Genomic DNA, 18,900 nt, shown 5'->3' with positions numbered 1-18,900 from the left:
AATAGAGCAGGGAGGATGACATAAAACCAAGTGGGAGAAGCCTCAGTCCAGGCCCTGGAATACAGTAAGCGCCCAATAAGCGTTCATTCCTAGCGACACCGCTATCGTGTGAGAGAAGGGGAAGCTGAGGCCCTAGTGGGCAGGGCCTTGCCCAGAGTGGCTCCCGGGAGCAATCGCGGCCGGGCGGGTGGGGGCAGGCGCCGTGGCCTCAGGGGCCCTCCCCGGGCTGGGCACCCCCTCGCCGCCCGGGCACCGCTCGCGGCCGCGCTTTACAAGCGAAAACAAACACGGCCACAAGCAGCCCCTGTGCGACGCGGCCCCGCGCCCGCCAGCGCCGCCGCCGCCCGTTCAAAGCCGGCTTTGTGCCCGCCCCGCCGCCCCCGCGGCCCAGGCGATTTTAATTAGCGTCTGGGTCTGCGCCGGGAGACGGGAATCAAAGCCCCCGTTCTTCCAGCGCCCCCACCGCGGCCCCCGCCTCTCGGATCCCCGCAGCTCCGCGCACCCCTGCTGGCAGCAGCGGGAAGTGGAGCCCTCCAGGGGCGGCTGTCTAGAGTTCGAATCTTACCTTTTACAGCAGAGAAACCTGGGGCAAGTTACTGACGCTCTGAGCCTCCATTTCCCCATTATTAATAGCATTCGCCGGAGCCAGCCCTCAGAGTGCTGCTGCGAGGTTTACGTAAGAAACAGAAGGTCAGCAGGAATTCTAGCTCTGGGGCAAGGAACAAAAAGCCTTTTTAGGGGCAGGGAGCTGCGTCTTAGGTGAGGTTGAGGAGGGGTCCCCCGGTACACGGGAAAAGGCAGCCCAGGCAGAGGCAACGGGGGAGTAAAACTCAGGTGCATTGCCTTGTCTGGAGCTGGACCGGGAGCCCAGGCGGGGAGGCGGACCTCCACCTGTGTGATGGGGAGCCACGGGAGGGGTTTGAGCTGGGCCATGAGAAGGCCAACTTTGCTTTTGGAAAGTTCACTTGGGCTGCTGTGTAAAGGAGGGGTTGAAGGGCTGAGGCTGGAGGCAGTGACTTGATGAGGCCTGAGCTGGGCTGAGGCACCCCCAGAGGAAGGGGCAGGAGCAGGAGGCCCTCAGAGGTAAGGCTGCATCATGAGCAGCGTTCTCCCACTGAGGTTTGGACCCTTACACCCTTGAGGGTTTCTTGAAGGATAGCCTGGCCCTGGGTCACCAGGTGCTTGTTTAAAAAGGCCAGTTGATGGCCCCACCTCACATCGGCTGAATTGGAACCCCTGGGCTTGGGGCCTTGGAATCCACAGCCCCATGTTGATTCTGTTACATGAATGAGGATGGATGAGCCATAATCTGTAGGAAAAGTATAATCGCTGGTCCCCATACCCCCAGCACCAGGACTGAAGTGGGATATTTGTTCCCACCACTGGGCCTTGTTACCCTCACAGGCCCCTATGTCTCCCAATGGGCCTCAGTTTCCTCGCTCATAAAATGGTCATGGCCTCACATCAACCCTCCCTCCTAGGGATATGGGAGAATCACACATGGGCCTTGAGTGGGAAATGCCATCAGAGGCAGGAAGACCCCTAAACAGTCCTGTCTTCCACACACTGCATTCACCCTCGTAAAGGCATTTTTGTGCATGACTGCTGCTGCTCAGCACCCTTTGAGAGCTCCCTGTGGGCAGAGGAGAGGGGTCACTGGAGTGCGGCTCCCCACTGTCTTCAGAATAAAACTGACCCCTCAGCCTGGTGTTCCAAACTGTGACCTGGCTACATTTCCAGTGTTTTTTTCTCAGTGCCCCCAAAACTACCCTCCACCCCTGTTCAGTCCCAAACACCTGTGCTTTCCTGCTGCTTTGCCTTTGCCTGACCTGTCCCCTCCTTGGAAATATACTTTCTCCTTTCCCTCTCCCCCATTTTCAGATAGCCATATGTTGTTATTTCTTTATGACTGTGCCCCACCCTGCCCCAGTAGGGGTGCTCTTTGTCTCCTGTGAACTCCTTGTGTACTCACTATTCCTCTGTTAAAGCACTGACTGCCTTCTACACTGGTTAAGATCTTGGGTTTTTGATGTGAGGGCAATCTGGCTGTGACATCTGTCACCTCAATGATTGCAGGGTTGATTTGGCTGGTCTGGCTGACTAGGTGGGTGTCCCCTTCCTCCCTTACCACTCCAGTGCATCCCTCCTGAAGCTGCATGCTTGGTCAAAGAGGATGACCTTCCTGATAGAGGAGGACAATCCCTCTGTCAGGGGTATATGAGGAGCTATGCTCCCCTACTAAACTTCCGAACAAGCTCTAAAGATCTTGGGTTTGAAAGATGTATAAACCTAGTTTGTGGCCCTGACTCCAGGACTGTGTGACCCTGGAAAAGTTCCTCAACCTCTTTGAGCTTCCATTTCCTCCTTGTATTTTCAAGGAAGTTTGGGGACATAAGGAAGGGAAAGCATTTGGAGCAGTGTCTGGGCAGTGCAGAGTAACAGACAAGAGTGCAGGCTCTTTCTTGAAAGGAGAAATGGGTGAAAAAAAAAAGGAGTGCAGGCTCTGAACTGCAGTGCATGGGTTTGAAACCACACTCCACCCTCACTCACTGGCAGTATGAGCTTGGGTAGAATTACTAAACTCTTCTTTGCCTCAGTTTCCTCAACTGTACAATTTGGATAATAGTGTGGTAGACAGACCCTAGTATGGCACCCATAATGTTCACACCCTGTATCATCCTCAGTTTTTGAGTGTGAGCAAGACCTGTGATTTGCTTCTGACCACTGGAACATGGCATAGGTGAAGGGATTTTGCAGATGTAATTAAGTTTCCAAATTATTAGATTCTGAGTTACTCAAAAGGGAGATTATGCTGAGTGGGCCTGATTTAGTCAGGTAAAATTCCTTAAAAGAGGAACTGTACCCTCCCTGGAGTCAGAGACTCTGAGTTCTGATTTTGAAGAAGTAAGCTGTTGTGCTGCAAGAAGGCCTATGAGAAAGGTCACGTGGCAAGACTGTGGGTCACCTCTAAGAACTGAAAGTGGACCCTGGCTGACAGCCAGCAAGAATACCAGGGCTTCAATCCTGCAACTGCAAGGAGGTGAATTTTTCAAACTTAAGGGAGCTTGGGAGTGGATCTTTTCCCAGTCAAGCTTCTGATGAGACCACAGCCCCAACTGATGCCTGGATTGTAGGCTGGTGAGACCCTAAAGCAGAGAACTGTCTGTTTCCAGGCTTCTGACCTACAGAAGCTGTGAGACAATAAATATACTAAATTTGCGGTAATTTGTTACTCAGCATAGAAAATTAATACAAACAGTATCCACATTATAGGGTTCTAATGAAGATTAAATGAGGTCACAGAGGTAAATAAAGCCTTGGTCTGGTGCCTGGTTCATGGGAAATGCTCAGTAATTGGTAGTAATTAGCTGCCAATGCTATTATGTTTAGGATTAGCACTTTACAAAGGTATGTTTTTAATCATCAGCTTATTAGCATGTTTAAAAAAATGATAGGTTTTGCAGGCAGGAAACCTACATCTGAAACATAGCAAAGTTGCTGTTAGACCTTTACTTTGCTAGGCCTGTATCTGTTAGAATGCATTAGGCTGCAAGTATAGAAAACCTGACTAACAGTGGCTGTCTTAGGTTGGGATTCTTAGAAACAGAAGTTGAGATGAGGAGTCATGTGAAAGTGATGTATTGGGAAGTGTTTCCAAGACAAACCAGTAGTAGGGGAGTGGAGAAGTGGGAAGGGAAGAAGGCAAGGCAAGGGTGTGATTCAGGCCAAGTCCCACAAAGGGGAGCTTGACTCAGACTTGCAGAGGAGCGCCAGAGATCGTGCAGTCACTCCTGAGTCATCCACATCAGCATAAGGGAGCTGGAGGATTGGCACCTCAATACTCATCTGTCTGGGCTAAGGGCCACCTGGGGTGGAGTGGGGGTGGACATTCTCAGGCTCTTCTGGTTTTCCATGCTCACTGGCAAAGTGGGCTCGGGCAGCCTGAGGGCAGTCCTCTGACAAAGAGAAGCAGGTGCTGGCTGTTGGGAATGAAAGCTCACTGGAGCTGGTATGTATGACAATGGTAAAGGGATAACAGGCATTGTGTTTGGGTCAATGGCAGTGCTGCTACAGTGGCATAAACTGCAAGGACATCTGTTGTTTTCTTAACAAGAAATGTGGAGGTATGTGGTCCCCAGACTGGTTCAGTGTGGGCCATCAAGGTCATTGAGGACTCAACTCAGGACAGCCTTCCTCAGCATCCTGGCTTTTATCATTCTCAGCCTCATGGCCACAAGATGGCTGCTGCAGCACCAGGGCTCATGTCCTTAACTGACAGCATCTGAGGCTGGAAGAAAAGGGAGGGCTGCAGCAAAAAACCTTTCTCCTCACATGACCCTCCCCTACAGAAGGAAAATCTTCCCTGCTCACTCCACCAGCCCTGGGTCATGTCACCAGTACGTGTGAAAGGGCTTTATAACCTGTGAAGCACAACAATGCTGATTTTAATTGCTATTGAAATCCATGCTTTTCCTTCCCCTTTGCACTGTGAGGGGCTGTTTGCGACTCACCGTGGCTTCTGTTGATTCTACCCTCTAAATGGCTGGCAATCCCACCCACTTCTCTCCCTCTCTGTTGCCATGCCCTAGTCCAGACTGCCACCATCTCTGTCACTGGTAGCTGCAATAACTTATTAATACTAACCGATTGCCCTGCTTCCATTCTTGACTCCTTCCAAGTCTTTCTCCCACAGAAGCCTCAGGGATCTTTGTAAAACACAAATCTGTTTGAGTCACTCCCCTGCTGGAAATTGTTCCAGGCTCAAAAATAGGGGAGATATTCAAAGTAACTACTGGTTTGGAATAGGCCCTGGGCAATCAGGATAGGCCCCAGTGTTGACAGCCTTGCCAGCCCATCTTTCCTGAATATCAGCCCTGTTCTGGTGTCCCTGGGGAAACTGACCTCTGCTGCCTCTCCAGGCTTCCCTCTAGAGTCCGTTCCCCTCACCCCCACTTCCTGCACCACCCACCTCCACTGCCCGATACTACTCTCTTGCCAGGCCGAACTTTTTGCTGCTTCCCAGATGTCTGACATACAGTGGGTGCTCAATCAGTGGTTGTTGAGCTCTGGAATGATCACTGCTACCATTGTTACTCCCATTACCACTGCCACCACCACCATTATTGCCTCCACCACCACCAGTACCACCGCTCCTATTTGCAGCACCCGGGCAAGAATACAAACGGAGACTACGTATCATAATATGTGATATGACATGGAATCTCTATTTGTATCCTTGCCTGTCACCACTTTTGCCTGTTTCCAGGCCTCTGACCTCACTGTTTCCTAGGACTGAAACACAACTTCTCCACTTTCCCTGAATAATTCCTTAAGGTCTCTATTTGGATGTCCCTCATCCAGGAAGCTTCCTCTGACACCCCTTTCCCTGCCCCCTGGCCATGGGTTCTCACAGCCCCCCTGTGCCTTCTTCTGTGTTTGTCACTCTGTTGTCATTGTTTGTGTCTCTCTTTCCCTCTCCAGACTGGAGACTTTTGAGGATGCAGTTGGACACAGAGGACAATTACATCCCCTTTGCTGGTAGTAGCAGGTAGCAATGGTGGTGAAGGAGGGCAGGACCACCTTTAAGCCCAGTAAAGAGGGACCCCCAGCCCGGACCATGCCCTCTGGAGGGCCCCAGTATGACCCACTTTCAGCTGCACTCCTACTCACAGCCCAAGGGGTCCATAGGATCAAGGGCATGTGGACCCCACTTCCTCTCTAGACCACAGTGGGGACCTAGGATCCTGGAATTCTCTGCCCAAGCAGCCCTGAGTCTGCTTCTTGGACTGCACCTCTTCCCTAGGTCTGTTCTCTAAACCTGAGGGATAGTTTGCTGGGGCTCTGGATGAAATTTGAAAAAGTTCCATTTGCTTTTGCTGCATAATGAATTACCCCAGAATTTGGCGGCTCAAACAACTTTTCTTTTTTCTTTTTTTTTTTTTGAGACAGGGTCTTGCTCTGTTGTCCAGGTTGGAGTACAGTGGCATGATCATAGCTCACTGCAGCCTTGACCTCCCGGGTTCAAGCGATCCTCCTACCTCAGCTTCCTGAATAGATGGGACTACAGACATGTGCCACCATGCCCAGGTAATTTGTTATTTGTTATTTATTTATTTATTTTTGAGGCAGAGTCTTGCTCTGTCACCCAGGCTGGAGTGTAGGGGTGCAATCTCAGTACACTGCAACCTCCACCTTCTGGGTCCATGCCATTCTCTTGTCTTAGCTTCCTGAGTCGCTGGGACTACAGGCGCCTGCCACCACGCCTGGCTAATTTTTTTTTTTTTTTTTTTTGTATTTTAGTAGAGATGGGGTTTCACCGTGTTAGCCAGGATGGTCTCGATCTCCTGACCTTGTGATCTGCCCGCCTTGGCCTCCCAAAGTGCTGGGATTACAGGCGTGAGCCACCGCACCCAGCTGTTATTTTTTATAGAGACAGGGTCTCGCTATGTTGCCCAGGCTAGCCTTAAACTCCTGGGCTCAAATGATCCTCCCACCTCAGCCTCCCAAAGTGCTGGGTTTACAGGCATGAGTCACCATGCCCAGCAACAACTGTTTTTCAATCCTCATGAATTCTGTGGGGCAGCAACTTGGGCATGGCACAGTGGGAATGGTTTGTCGCTGTTCTACAATGCCTGGGGTCTCAGCTGGGGAAACTCTAAGCTGAGGTCTGGATCCCCCTGGAGGGATCTTTATGTTCATATCTGCTTGGTGTTTCCGATAGTTCGTCCAGAGCTCGGCTGGGTCTGTTGAGTGGAGCGTATGTGTGTGTCACCTATGTCGTTTTGGCTTCCTCACAGCATGGTGGCCTCATAGCAGCTGGACTTTGTACAAATGGCTCAGGGCTCCAAAAGCAGTTATCTCTGTAAGCAAAGCAGTAGCTGCATTGCCTTTTCTGACCTAGCCTTGGAAATCACCCCTTATAATTTCTGTTTCATTCTGTTGGTACAAATGAGTCACAGCCTACTCAGATTTAAGGGGTGGGGACATGGGCCACACATGGGCCACCTCTCAATGGGAGGAGTATAAAAGCATTTGTGGACATGTTTTAAAACCACCATAGACATGCAGATTGGGGTGTCCATACGTGTGTGTACAGGACCCCTCACAGTAGAGGATGGAGATGAAATGAGGAGAGAGGTGGGCCAACAGCTGGAAGCCAGGGGTTAAGGGTTGGCTCTCCCTGGGTTTACATATTCTGGCCAAGAATTCAGAGAAGTCAGAAAATTTTAAATTTGAATTTGGCCTTCCAGGCGGTGAAGAAGTTATAATTGTCAAGGTAGGAACACAAAACATATTCATGTAATAGTTTTGTTTGATTTATAACTTTTAAATATTCAGGATGTGATAGGTAGTCTTCACATGCATTCTTGCTTGGGCCCTGCAAGTGTAAGGGGTGGTCCTCGTGGTGGAAGTGGCAGTAACGGTGGTGGCGGTGGTGGTAATGGCAGTGACAATGGTAGTGGTGATCATTCAAGGATTGAACAACCATTTATTGAGTACCTACTGTATGTCAGCAGTCAACCACATCTTACCGCTGTTGCCTTTACCATCATTATAATTCTTCCTTCCTTCAATTAGCATATATTGAATGCCTCTTGTGGGTTAGGAACCATGCTAGGGGCTGGAAGTGCAGAGATGATAACATGTGGTCTCTGGTTCCAGACACTAACTGTCCTGTGGGAGGAACAGATAACTGCAGTACAAAAGGATGAGTTCCACTACTGAGGAGCAGACAATGCTGGGGCAGCCAAGGACTAGAGAGGGCTTTTCTAGGAGATCTTGAAAGATAAAATGAAATAGTACAGGCATAAAATAGGGAAAGGCATTCCAGAAAGAGGAAACAGCTTGTAAAAGGCATGGAAGAGAGGACACAGGTTCAAGAAAGTTGTAGCAGCGGCAGCCTGGGAACAGGGATCCCTTTGGTGACCACTCCCTGTGTTTGCCACCTACTCCCTTATTTTGGGGCACTGCTCTTCCCCTACTCCAATCATGTGATGCTAATACCTCATCCCTGACCACCCAAGACTGGCTGTATGTCACCCAATATGGACCAGTCAGAGTTCCTCCCCAAAGTTTTTCTATTGGAATGGGAAGGGAAGGTCCTTTGTACCCGATCTGGATGGGAGCTCTTAGGATGTTCAACGGTGTGTAGTGTGTTGTCTTTTTCTTGAAAGAGTTGGTTGGAAAGAAGGTATGGCTATTCAGGATCTACAGAGTTGAGAATGGAGAAGGAATGTTCTGATGGTGTCAGAGTCCATGATTCAGGTCTTGCTGGAGCCCAGATCCATCCCAACTCGGTCAGATGGTACAGCAGGACCCTTGCGTATTTCTGGGAGATAAACCCAAGGGTTGGACTGAAAAGGCAGCAGGAGTCAGATCATGAAGGCTTGCGGGGGGAGCTTTGGTGTCATCCTGAGGACAAAGGAAAGTCATTTAGGGAGTAGCTTAATAAGGGAGAGGCATGGTCAGATTTGTGTTTTTGAAAGACCATTCTGATAGGCAAGACTTACTGGGAAGAGGCAGGGGTGGGAGAGGAAAGGCTGGTGGCAGGGGAGCTGGTGAGAAGGCTGATCTCATCCTTGGCCCAGTTGTAACCCGGCAGGAGAGGCTCGAACTTTGGAATGAGACCCTGTGAGTTCCAATCACAGCCCCACGTCCCAGTTGCTGTTTGACTTTGGGCAAGTATGTGAGCTCTGATGTGTGCTGGAGGAAGAAAAAGGTGGGATTGGTGAGAGAAATCAAATTTCATGTGGTCATTAAATCAGTCTTGAGCTGGGTACCAGAGATCCAGGTTCTAATTCTAGAAAGTCTGAGAAAACACCGTATACATAGAAACCCATGCCAACCCACCCCCTTTCCAACCTCAGCCAGCTTCCTACAGCGGTTCCTGCTCATCTTCCATGAACTGACTCTGATGGAGGACGTGGCAGGCAGGGGGTGTCTTCCAGGGACCAGGGTGAGGGGAAGCAGGGTGGCTGAGCCAGCCCTAGAGAGAGATGCCATTGTGCCCAGCGGGGCCCCAGGCCATCCCTCACCCCCAGGCTAGCCCTAAACCACAGGCCACGTCCTGTTTCTCAGAAATACTGCCATTTCCCAGAGCCCAGCATTTGTGGGGGGACAAAGGGAGGTGACGTGACAGCTGCCAGAGGAGGAGGAAACATCCCCAGGAAACCTGGAGGCCAGGCCTGGCATTGTGAAGGATGATCACATTTCAGGGCCAGAAAGCTACCTGGGAAGGTTGAGTGGAATGAGGGCTCTGAGCCCAGGTCTGTGGTGCCTGCCCCTGCCCAAGACCCGGCCCCATCCTGTGCTCTGGGACCCATGAGGATACAGAATCCTATCACATAAAGGTAGAGAGTGGAAAGGTAGATGACAGAGACTGGGAAGGGTGCAGGGAGCGGGAGGATGAAGAACACTGGGCTGAAGGTACAGACATGCAGTAAGACAGAAGGATTCCATTCAGTGATTGATAGCACGGTAAGGTGACTGTACTTAACAAAAATGTATTCAGGTGATGGACACCCTAAATGCCTTGACTTGATCACTGCGCGTTATATACACATTATATACATGCAGCAAAATTTCTCATGTACCCTATAAAGTTGCACAAAAAAAGTGAAAAAAAATAAAATTAAGACTTTAGGATATAGAATTGTAGACCTCAGTTGGAATCCAACTGTCCATTTGTTATTGTGACCTTGGTGAGTGACCTTCTCTCCCTGGAGGCTTAGTTCCCTTGTCTGATATGGGTAACAAGCCCCACCTCACTGGGCTGTGCTAGGGATCAGATGGGACAGTGGATTTGAATGTGCTTTGTTAACCAATGGCCAGGAGGGATATCACTACCTCAGCTGGAGCTCTGGCTGTGCCCAGCCGGGCCACCGATGGGACAGTGGATCCCATGGGACTCCCTGCTGGAGCCTTGGGGAGCCCCATGGTGGGGCATGGCTGGTCAGATCTGGGAGCCCTCCACTCCCCTTTCATCACACTCACAGGGAGATGAGTAGGGTTATGCAGCAGGTTAGAGGCCAGTGAAGAATGGATTTTAACCTGTCCCTAAATCTTGCCTTCATCCATCCTCACTCCTATTTCTCCTAATCTTCCCTCTCCTGGGGCATCTCCTCATCACAGACTGGCTCCCAGCCAGAAAGCTGTCTTCTTCAAGCCCATGTGCAGTCAGCCATGGGCCTGCCTCTCTTCTTTATTGCCAGCTTTCTTAAAATGCTTGTTTCCTCACTTCCCAGAAACCATCTCAGCACCTAAAACCCAGCTCCCACCTCTCAGCTCTCCTGACTTTGCTCCCTGCTGTGGCCATTGGAGTCTCCTTGTCTCCATGAAGGTCTCTTTGCCGGCCTTACCCCTGGTCCTCTCAGCACCCTGCTCCCCGACCTGTTCCGTCTGCCATGCTGACCCTTTGCTGATGCTCTGGGGTCCATCCTGCTCCCACTCTGTTTACTCCACCATCTCTCCCACACCAGTGTCACCCCCTCTCCCAGCTTTAGTTACCACCTACAGGCCAACAGCTCCCAACTCCCCACCTCTAGCCCGGTTTTCTCTCCAGACCTATTAAACCCAGAGGGCTGTGGATACCTCCTGAGACTCAGTGTGTACTCAGCTGAAACTTCTGGCTTCTCCTCCCAGAAGGTATCACCAAGTGAGACACCAGGTACACACTTGCTCCTCGGTCTCCCTCAATCCCGAATCTAGCCAGTCATCCGCTGTGCCTTGCCCATGACTTCTCTCCTACCCAGGCCAGAGTCATCCTCACATGGATCCCACAGCAGCCACCTCCTACCTGGCCTCAGCCTCACTCTGCCAGGCCCTTCTTTACCTGGCCAGTAGAACCAGTGTTCTCAACCACAAATCTGACCAAAGTATTGAAACTCTCCTGGGCCTACCTGCTAGCCTTCAGGATGCAGTCAGAGCTCTTCAGCTAGCTGTGCAGCCTCACCTCCCTTTGCACGTTGCCTCAAATTATCATCCAGTGACAGTGAGCTATTTGTGGTTCTGCCGTAACTTGCTATTTTTCACCTTCTACCAAGTTTTCTCTTCCTGTGCCATCACCCACCCTCCTCTCTCTCTCTCCTTTTTTTCTATCTCCTGCTCACCTTCTGAGCCTGCTTGAGTGTCCTCAGTCTGGGTTGGGGCTGTGCCCCTTTGGTCCCTGCCCTTAGCACTCGCAACACTCAGGGGCTCAGATGCCACTCCCTCCTCTATCTCCTCCTCCATCTCCTCCTCCAGACTTGAGGCTCCAAAACACGGGAAGGGCAATTAGCTCCCTACACTGTGTTGGTGCTCTAGCATAAAGCCCACCCAAGAGCAGCACAGAAGATGTTTTATGAATGAATCCATGAAAGAGAAGACAACATGGCAGAGCTGCCTAAAGACTCACATGGCGAGCCCGTGTTTACACACTCGGAAAGGTCTGGACCAAAGTCAGGAGAGGGCAATGTGCTGAATGTGTCCCCCCGGTGGAAAAGCGAACCTCATAGGCATCCCATAAGCCGTCAGAGAAACCAGGAACGCAGTTTGGTCTGTAGCATCAGGAAAAGTGTACAGCGAAGTCCACTTCTCTCCAGAGACCCTGGAACTGCCTCTGATGAAGAGCCCTGCCTCCAAACCCCATTTTCCAGGAAAGGAGGAGCAGTTCAGGGCACAGATGTGTCAGGGAAAGTATCACTGAAGACATCTGAGCTAGGCTGAAGGATGACCAGAGTTTATCCTGTGAATGGTTAAGCTTTCAGATTCCTGCACTTTAAATGAGGCAAGCTCAGAACCCATCTCCAGAGCTCCAAGTGAACCCTCTGTGTGAGCAAGCCAGGCCAAAATTGTGAGTCATCGATGAGGGACAGGTAGAGGCTGTGAGGGGAGAAGGCGAATGTCTTCTGACTCAGGGAATGTCAGGAGGTTCCTGCCTGAAACCCCAAACTTTCAAACCCAGACCCTGGGAGCTGGCAGAGGAGTTAGGTGAGGGAGACACTCATCCCTGCTCAATAAGACTTCCCAAACCTTAGTAACCCTAGGTTCAAGATTAGGGCTATGGAGGCCAGCTTAGTGGCTCGTGCCTGTAATCTCAGTACTTCGGGAGGCTGAGGCAGAAGGATTGCTTGAGCCCATTAGTTCTAAACCAGCCTGGGCAACATAGCAAGACCCCATCTCTTAAAAAAAAAAAAAAAAAAAAAGACCAAGGCTATGGAGACAATGACACCAAGCCCTCTGAGTGGCTGCACAAGTCCAGTCAACAGACTACTGTCCACCATTTCTCTGGAGCTTTGATCAGGCTTGGGTGGGGAGGGGATGGAGAAGCCATGGTTGTGAGAGGGTTGAGACCAGCTGTCCTGAGGAGAGAACCCTGCCTGGGGCCAGAAGACCTGAGTTCTAGCCCTGGCTTCAGCACAGCACTGTGAGGCTTTGGGGAAGACATGCGGTGGTCCCGAGCCTGTCTCCTCCTCTCTAAAATGTGGGTAGTGCCTATACCATTCACCTTTAGTGAAATAATGGGCATTAAAACATCTTTGAAATTATAAGGATTTGTACACGTCGGCAGGATAAATAATTTATGGTGTCTTTATTTTATTATTAATATTTTTAGAGATGGAGTCTTGCTCTGTTGCCCAGGCTGGAGTACAGTGGCATGATCTCAGCTCACTGCAACCTCTGCCTCCTGGGTTCAAGCAATCCTCGTGCCTCAACTTCCCAAGTAGCTGGGATTACAGGCGTGCACCACCACGCCTGGCTAAATTTTGTATTTTTAGTAGAAATGGGGTTTCACCATGTTGGCTAGGCTGTTCTCGAACTCCTGGCCTCAGATGATCCACCCGCCCTCGGCCTCCCAAAGTGCTGGGATTGTGGGCATGAGCCACCACGCCTGGCCCTAATGGTATCTTTAATAGTAACTGTTGGGCCTTCTCAGAGCATGGTGCCAGTTGGCAATCTGACCGCCCAGTCTTGGAAATCCTCTGAGGTGAGGCTATCTGGGCTTGTGACACTGGCCACACTGTGGAACTGGGGAAGGAGTGCTAGCCTGGAGTGAGAGATCTGGCTTCCAACTCCAGATCTGCTACTAAGCAGCTCTGCAGCTTCGGGCAAATGACTGCCCGCTGCTCCTCCCTAACTGGGTTTCCTCGTTGTAGGGTGTGAAGAGAATAGTGAGGATCCCAAGAATATTTGCTGGGAAAGTGCTTTAAGGCTCAATTAGCGCCCTCCCCTGGCTAATTTGAGTCATTCCTCTTTCTGAGGCTCAGTGTCAAAGAGCTGTGGGAGGGGGGCTGCCCAGAAAAGCAGGAGGCACTGCAGCTGGGGGACGTGGGTGAGGAGGCTGGGAAGCTAGCCCTGGCTCTGGTGACAACTCACTGTGAGGACCGGGACCATTCTCTATCCCTTCTGGATCTCAGTTTCCATCCCTGTAAAATGGGGATAACCAGGCCTGCCTTGCGGAGTTGCTGGGAGAGCATGCAGGAGACTGGATACGAACCCAGAAGGCAGGGTTGAGGGTAATGCAACTTCTTATTTATTAATATATAATAACAACAATTATAAAACTCATATCTGCAACTGTTTAGGTCTTTGTTATAATGTCTTGGTCACTTTGTCTGGACTGGCCGTGACCTTCAGCTCCGGGGTCTGGGCTAGGAAGACGTTCCAGTGGCCTGCATGGAGGAGGGCAGAAAAGAGAAGGGTGCGTATGTCTGCACGTGCACAACAGAGGCAGGGGCTGGGGGTTGGAAAAGCCTTGGGCCAGGAGGAAGTGCAAGGGCCAGGGTTTGGAGCCCACAGGGAGCCTGGAGGTGAGTGTCCCATCACACGGCTGGGGCACATGACTCAGCTTTCAAACAATCTTGGGGGACAGAGCTGGTTTCCTGACACCTGTTGGTAATACTCCCTTCTGTGACCTCCCCAACCCGACCCGAAGCCCCACCTGGGTCCATCTTCCTAAAAGTAAAGTATAGAAGGAAAGTGGGAAATGTTCCAGTAGAGAGGGAGTGGGCAGCACACAGGTTTGGGGGCTCAGACCTCCCCACTCCACAGCCCTGTCTCTCTCCACCCCCAAGACCAAATCCAGCCAGCTCTGCTTCACCTTCCCGCTCTGGAGTTGGGAAATCTCTGGCGCGGACACCCACTGGATTCCTGTGCTGGGAACTGACGTCTGTGGCTGACAGCCCCTCCTCCCAGCACCAGCAGCCTGGGAACTCCCCGAGAGGCTCTGGTCTGTGTCCTTGCCTTCTTCCCCAGGCCCCATTCCTCAGCAAGCTCCTACCTTCGTGGGGGCCAGCGAGCAGCTGGAAGCGCTGTGCGTCTTTCTGGAAGTCTTGCTTCCTGACTTTCTTGATCTGAGTCAAGTGGAAGATCCCTGAGGGCAGAGACAAGGACGTGAGCAGGAAAGGCAAAAACTTAGTCAGTGAAAAGTGAAACAAGGTGACTTAGCACAGAACGGACCCAGTCACTCCCTCCCCCACCCCTATTCTGATCAGACACAAAATCCTGCTGATGACATTTCCTCAATATTTTGAATCCATTCTCCTACCTCGCTGCCACTGTCCTCACTCAGGCCCCTGTTTTCTTGTCTGGGTCACTACACTAGAGTCCTAACCCCTTTCACCCCCACTCTAATCTGCAGTCCTAGCTGTGGTCATTAGAACATGTATACATCACCCTGTCATTCCCATTCCCTGACGTCCTGTCGCCTCCACGGTGAAGCCTGTGTTCTTCCATCTGTTCTCTCTGCCGACCCTGCTCCTGTCACCTGCACCATCCTGCTCTCACAACACCCACCTGTCCCCAGTGCAGGGAGGGAAGGAGGCGGAGGCAGGAAGGAGAGAAGGAAGAAAGGAAAGAGAAGGAAGGAAAAAGGAAAGGAGGGCAGGAAGGGAGGAAGGAAGGTTGGCTGGCTCATGTGGACTGGTCACACTTTTCTCAAGGCATAGAACATATGATAAAAATCAATAGGCATGCTTATTCAGATACCAAAGAACGAGCAAGTGGCAGAGTAATAGTGGCTTGCCTGTGCCCTAGCCCTAACCAAATACTTGACGTCCCCTGAGGAGGCAAGCCTTTTCAAATGCCATTCCCTCTCCTGGAATACCTTCTACTATTGCCTTCTATTTCTACTTCTTTTTTTTTTTTTTTAGACAGAGTTTTTGCTCTTGTTGCCCAGGCTGGAGTACAATGGCGTGATCTTGGCTCACTGCAACCTCTGCCTCCTGGGTTCAAGCGATCCTCCTGCCTCAGCCTCCTGAGTAGCTTGGATTACAGGTGCCCGCCACCACGCCTGGCTAACTGTGTGTGTGTGTGTGTGTGTGTGTCTGTATTTTTAGTAGAGACTGGGTTTTCACATGTTAGCCAGGCTGGTCTCGAACTCTGACCTCAAATGATCCACCCGCCTTGGCCTCCCAAAGCACAAGCTGGGATTACAGGCGTGAGCCACTGCACCTGGCCACTACTTCTACTATTGGCACCAAATGAACTCCTACCTGTGCTACAAGCCTTACCTGGGAAGTCTTCCCTAATCCACCCGAGGCAATTCCTCCTTGGGGCACCCACAGCACCTGGCTTCCATCTGTGATTGTGCCTGTTTCTAATGTCCTCTCACTGTGTCTACTCCTGCTTCCTCTACCAGACTGGGGACTCCCAGAGGGCTCTCCTCTCTGGGTCTCTTGAGCCTGGTCCACATTAGGCATGTAGTATGAATGAATCCCTGGATGGATGGATGGATGGATGGATGGATGGATGGATGGATGGTTGGTTGGACAGATGAACAAGTACACACACACACACACACACACCACACACCCAGTCTAGGCCAGGCCTCAAGGGGGAATGAGGTATTAGCTGGATCCCCTGATGTTTGCATCTCATGGGGAACTGGCCACTGGCACCACACATGGCTCTGAGGCCCTGAGCACGTGGGCTGTGAGGCTGCACCAGCTGTTACCCACCAAGGTCTCTGGCCAGAAAGAACAGATGCAACCAGCAAGGCCTCTGCTAGGCCAACACCGCCTTTAAGAAGACCAAGAACTGGCCCTGCTTTATGGGAATCAGTGTGGGATTCCTGCCAATGGGGAACAGAAAACCCTGATCCTGGGACTGAGTTCCAGGAATCAGGAAATGTCCAGCACTGTCCATGGACCACCCAGCCCAGATGCCAAGGACCAGGATATGGAAGAAACTCCAAAGGCCCAGGGACTATATCATAGCAGCAGGCAACAAGCATGAGATGAGATGGGGAGAGATGAGATGGGGCTGGGTCCTGTGGCACAGGCCTGCCACTGCATGCTCCCAAGTTACAGAAAAATTGGAGAGAAGGTGGCAGGGATGAGGGCGGGTTCCCACACTGTGGTGTGTAAAGCATAATTGAAAGGACTGGGTCTCTGGCCTGGAATCAAGAGCTAGCCTGAGGGTCATGGTTGTGCCTCTTGCCCTTTGAAGGGCTGTGGCAGGTCTGAGGGCAGGTGGGCTCTGTGGATCCTCAATGCAGAGCAGGGACCAATGGGTGAGTCCAGGGACACAGGATAGGCTCAGCTCAGTGTGAAGTCAGATGCCCTTTGGGCTGAGCAATTCACAGTGTTGGAAGTGAGTCACATATCTGGTGTGGGAGTGGGGGTATGTACAGTCAGGCACCAGACATCATCAGGCCATCAGGAGGCTGCAGGGGGGCTTCCTTCCTAGGCAGGGCTTGGAATTGAGACCCCTGACATCCTTTCTACTGTGAAACTTTAAAATCTAAAAGGCCCTTAACCCTAAGCCAACTATCTGGTTAGATTCTGGTGTCTGGGGCTGGCCCCTCGTGGTGTGGCCTCACCTAGCATCTGCCTGCTCACTTTGTTTCCGTTCCTTGGATTGGGGAAACAGTGAGTGGCTCCCACTGACAATCAGCCCTGGGGAGTGTTTGTTTTAACTCCCACGGTCTGGGACAGGGAGGGAACAGGGAGGCTGATGGGGCATTTAGGCAACCCACAGGGTGAGGAGATGGGGTGCGGTTTGCTAGTGACAGGATGGCAGGGCCTGGCATTGTGAAGTTGTTTTTCCTTTTCTGCTGGGCCAGTGGCAATGAGATTGGCTATGAGCTATGTCCCCACTGTGCCATCCTGGCACACCTTGGCCATCCTCCCTAAAAGCACAAAGTCACCTCTATGGAGGTGGCACCGGGGACAGTCAGATCTGGATTTGAATCTTTGCTTTACTGCTTAAACTGCGTGACTTTGTGTAAGTCATTTGACCTCTCAGACTCAATTTTCTTACCTGCAAAATGGGGGCATTAATACATGTCCCTTAGGTTTCTTAAGAGGATTAAATGAGATACATTATATATAGTGCCTGCTACACACCAGTCACAGAGCACAGGGCATATGGGCGTGAGCTCTGGAACCAGTGTTTGAGGCTTTCGCTGTCATCCTGGATGCAGTGTACCCTTCTTGCCTCTTTATTTACTTATTTATTTTAATTTTTAGGTACACTATCTGTTCATTGGCTCTTTACATCACTGAGGCCCATTCTCCACGAAGCCTTCCGTGACCAGCTCAGCTCCCAGTAAGCTCCGCTGCACCCAGGTCACTAAGCCATGACCTCCTAAAGACAGAGGCTGGGGCCTATTGTGCTCCATGTCGTGGCACTTAGTTGTGGGCAGCAGAGGGAGAGAGGCCCAGAGTAAATATGTGGCCAAAACCTGCCCAGGGACTGATGGAATCTTTTTATTATATATATTTTTTGAGACAGAGTCTCACTCTGTCACCCAGGCTGGAGTGCAGTGGCACGATCTTAGCTCACTGCAACCTCCTCCTGGGCTCAAGTGATTCTCCTGACTCAGCCTCCCGAGTAGCTGGGATTACAGGCGCCCACCACACCTGGCTAATTTTTGTATTTTTAGTAGAGATGGGGTTTCACCATGTTGGCCAAACTCCTGGGCTCAAGCGATCCACCCACCTTGGCCTCCCAGAGTGCTGAGATTACAGGTGTGAGCCACCGGGCCCAGCTGGGACTGATGGAATCTTAAGGCTCAAAAAATTTTAAGGGTTACTGAATCTAACTCCCCAGCTGCAGACAGAATCCCCACCAGCCCCTGCTTGCACGCTTCTTGTAAGTGGAGCTTGCTCCCTCCCTTCCACTGGCAGAAGCCTCTAAGCATGAGAAAGTTCTTCCTCTCTTGGAGCTGAAAGCTGCCTCTCTGCATTTCTCACCAACCCAATGTGGTGGAATGAGAAGACTAACCTTTTTAGTGCCTGCTGTATGTCAGGGGCTGCACTGATGTCATGTCATTTAATCCTCCAAAAACCCTCTTCCCTACTTTACAGAAGAGAAACCTGAGGCCCAGAGAGATCACGTGACTGCCCAAGGCCACACAGCTAAGGTATAGCACAGTCTGGATTCAAACTGGCAGAGTTGGGATTCGAACCCAAAGCCCCTGCTTGTTGTTTGACCCTTGTGGTCACTCAGAACACGGCTGCTCCCTCTGCCTGGGACAGCCCTTCAGAGCCACGAAGCCAGCAGTCCTGTCCCCCTGAGTCTTCTCTTCTCCAGGCTGAACAGCTCCACTTTCTTCGTCCATTCCTCCTACGACAGGGGGCAGAGTAGAGCAGGGAAAGAGCCGCATCTGACGCCACAAGACATGGGCTCTAGCTCCCGTCCTCCACTTACTGGCTGTGTGGCCTTGGGCCAGGTACTTCACCTCTCTGAGCCTCAGTTTCCTCATCTGTAAAATGGGGATAATAATACCTAACTCTCAGGATCGTTGAGGATCAAATGAGATAGTGAATGTGAAAGCACTTTGTAAACTCCAAAGTGCTACACACATTGGTTATTATTATCATTGTCATTTTTCTTATCATTCCCTCTTCCACCCCACCCCGCCAGCCAAAACCATCAGTAGAGGAAAGGAACTTTAGAGATAATTCACACTTAAAAGAG

At 51.2% G+C, this 18,900-nt stretch overlaps 1 protein-coding gene across 6 annotated transcripts in view; it reads right to left on the bottom strand.

Annotated features, from left to right (window-relative positions):
• Window positions 1-7,452: 7,452 nt before the first annotated feature.
• CHRDL2 (chordin like 2) overlaps window positions 7,453-18,900 on the bottom strand; it is a 40,545-nt gene continuing 29,097 nt past the window's right edge. The window contains exons 10-12 of one of the 6 annotated variants that reach the window (XM_017885298.1): window positions 14,258-14,350; window positions 8,511-8,703; window positions 7,453-8,412 (exon numbers count right to left, since the gene is read on the bottom strand). In XM_017885298.1, the coding sequence (XP_017740787.1) occupies window positions 8,373-8,412; window positions 8,511-8,703; window positions 14,258-14,350 (326 nt within the window). In that variant the 3' untranslated portion in view covers window positions 7,453-8,372. Of the gene's footprint in view, window positions 8,413-8,510; window positions 8,704-13,487; window positions 13,650-14,257; window positions 14,351-18,057; window positions 18,547-18,630; window positions 18,686-18,900 lie in introns of those variants that run through there. The other 5 variants (XM_017885296.1, XM_017885299.1, XM_017885297.1 and 2 more) reach the window with 5 other exon arrangements.

This window comes from Rhinopithecus bieti, unplaced genomic scaffold (genome assembly GCF_001698545.2).
Source record: "Rhinopithecus bieti isolate Rb0 unplaced genomic scaffold, ASM169854v2 scaffold_14549, whole genome shotgun sequence".
NCBI lineage: Eukaryota > Metazoa > Chordata > Mammalia > Primates > Cercopithecidae > Rhinopithecus > Rhinopithecus bieti.
Note: the sequence above shows the minus strand (reverse complement) of the source record. Positions and strands in the feature narration are given on the sequence as shown.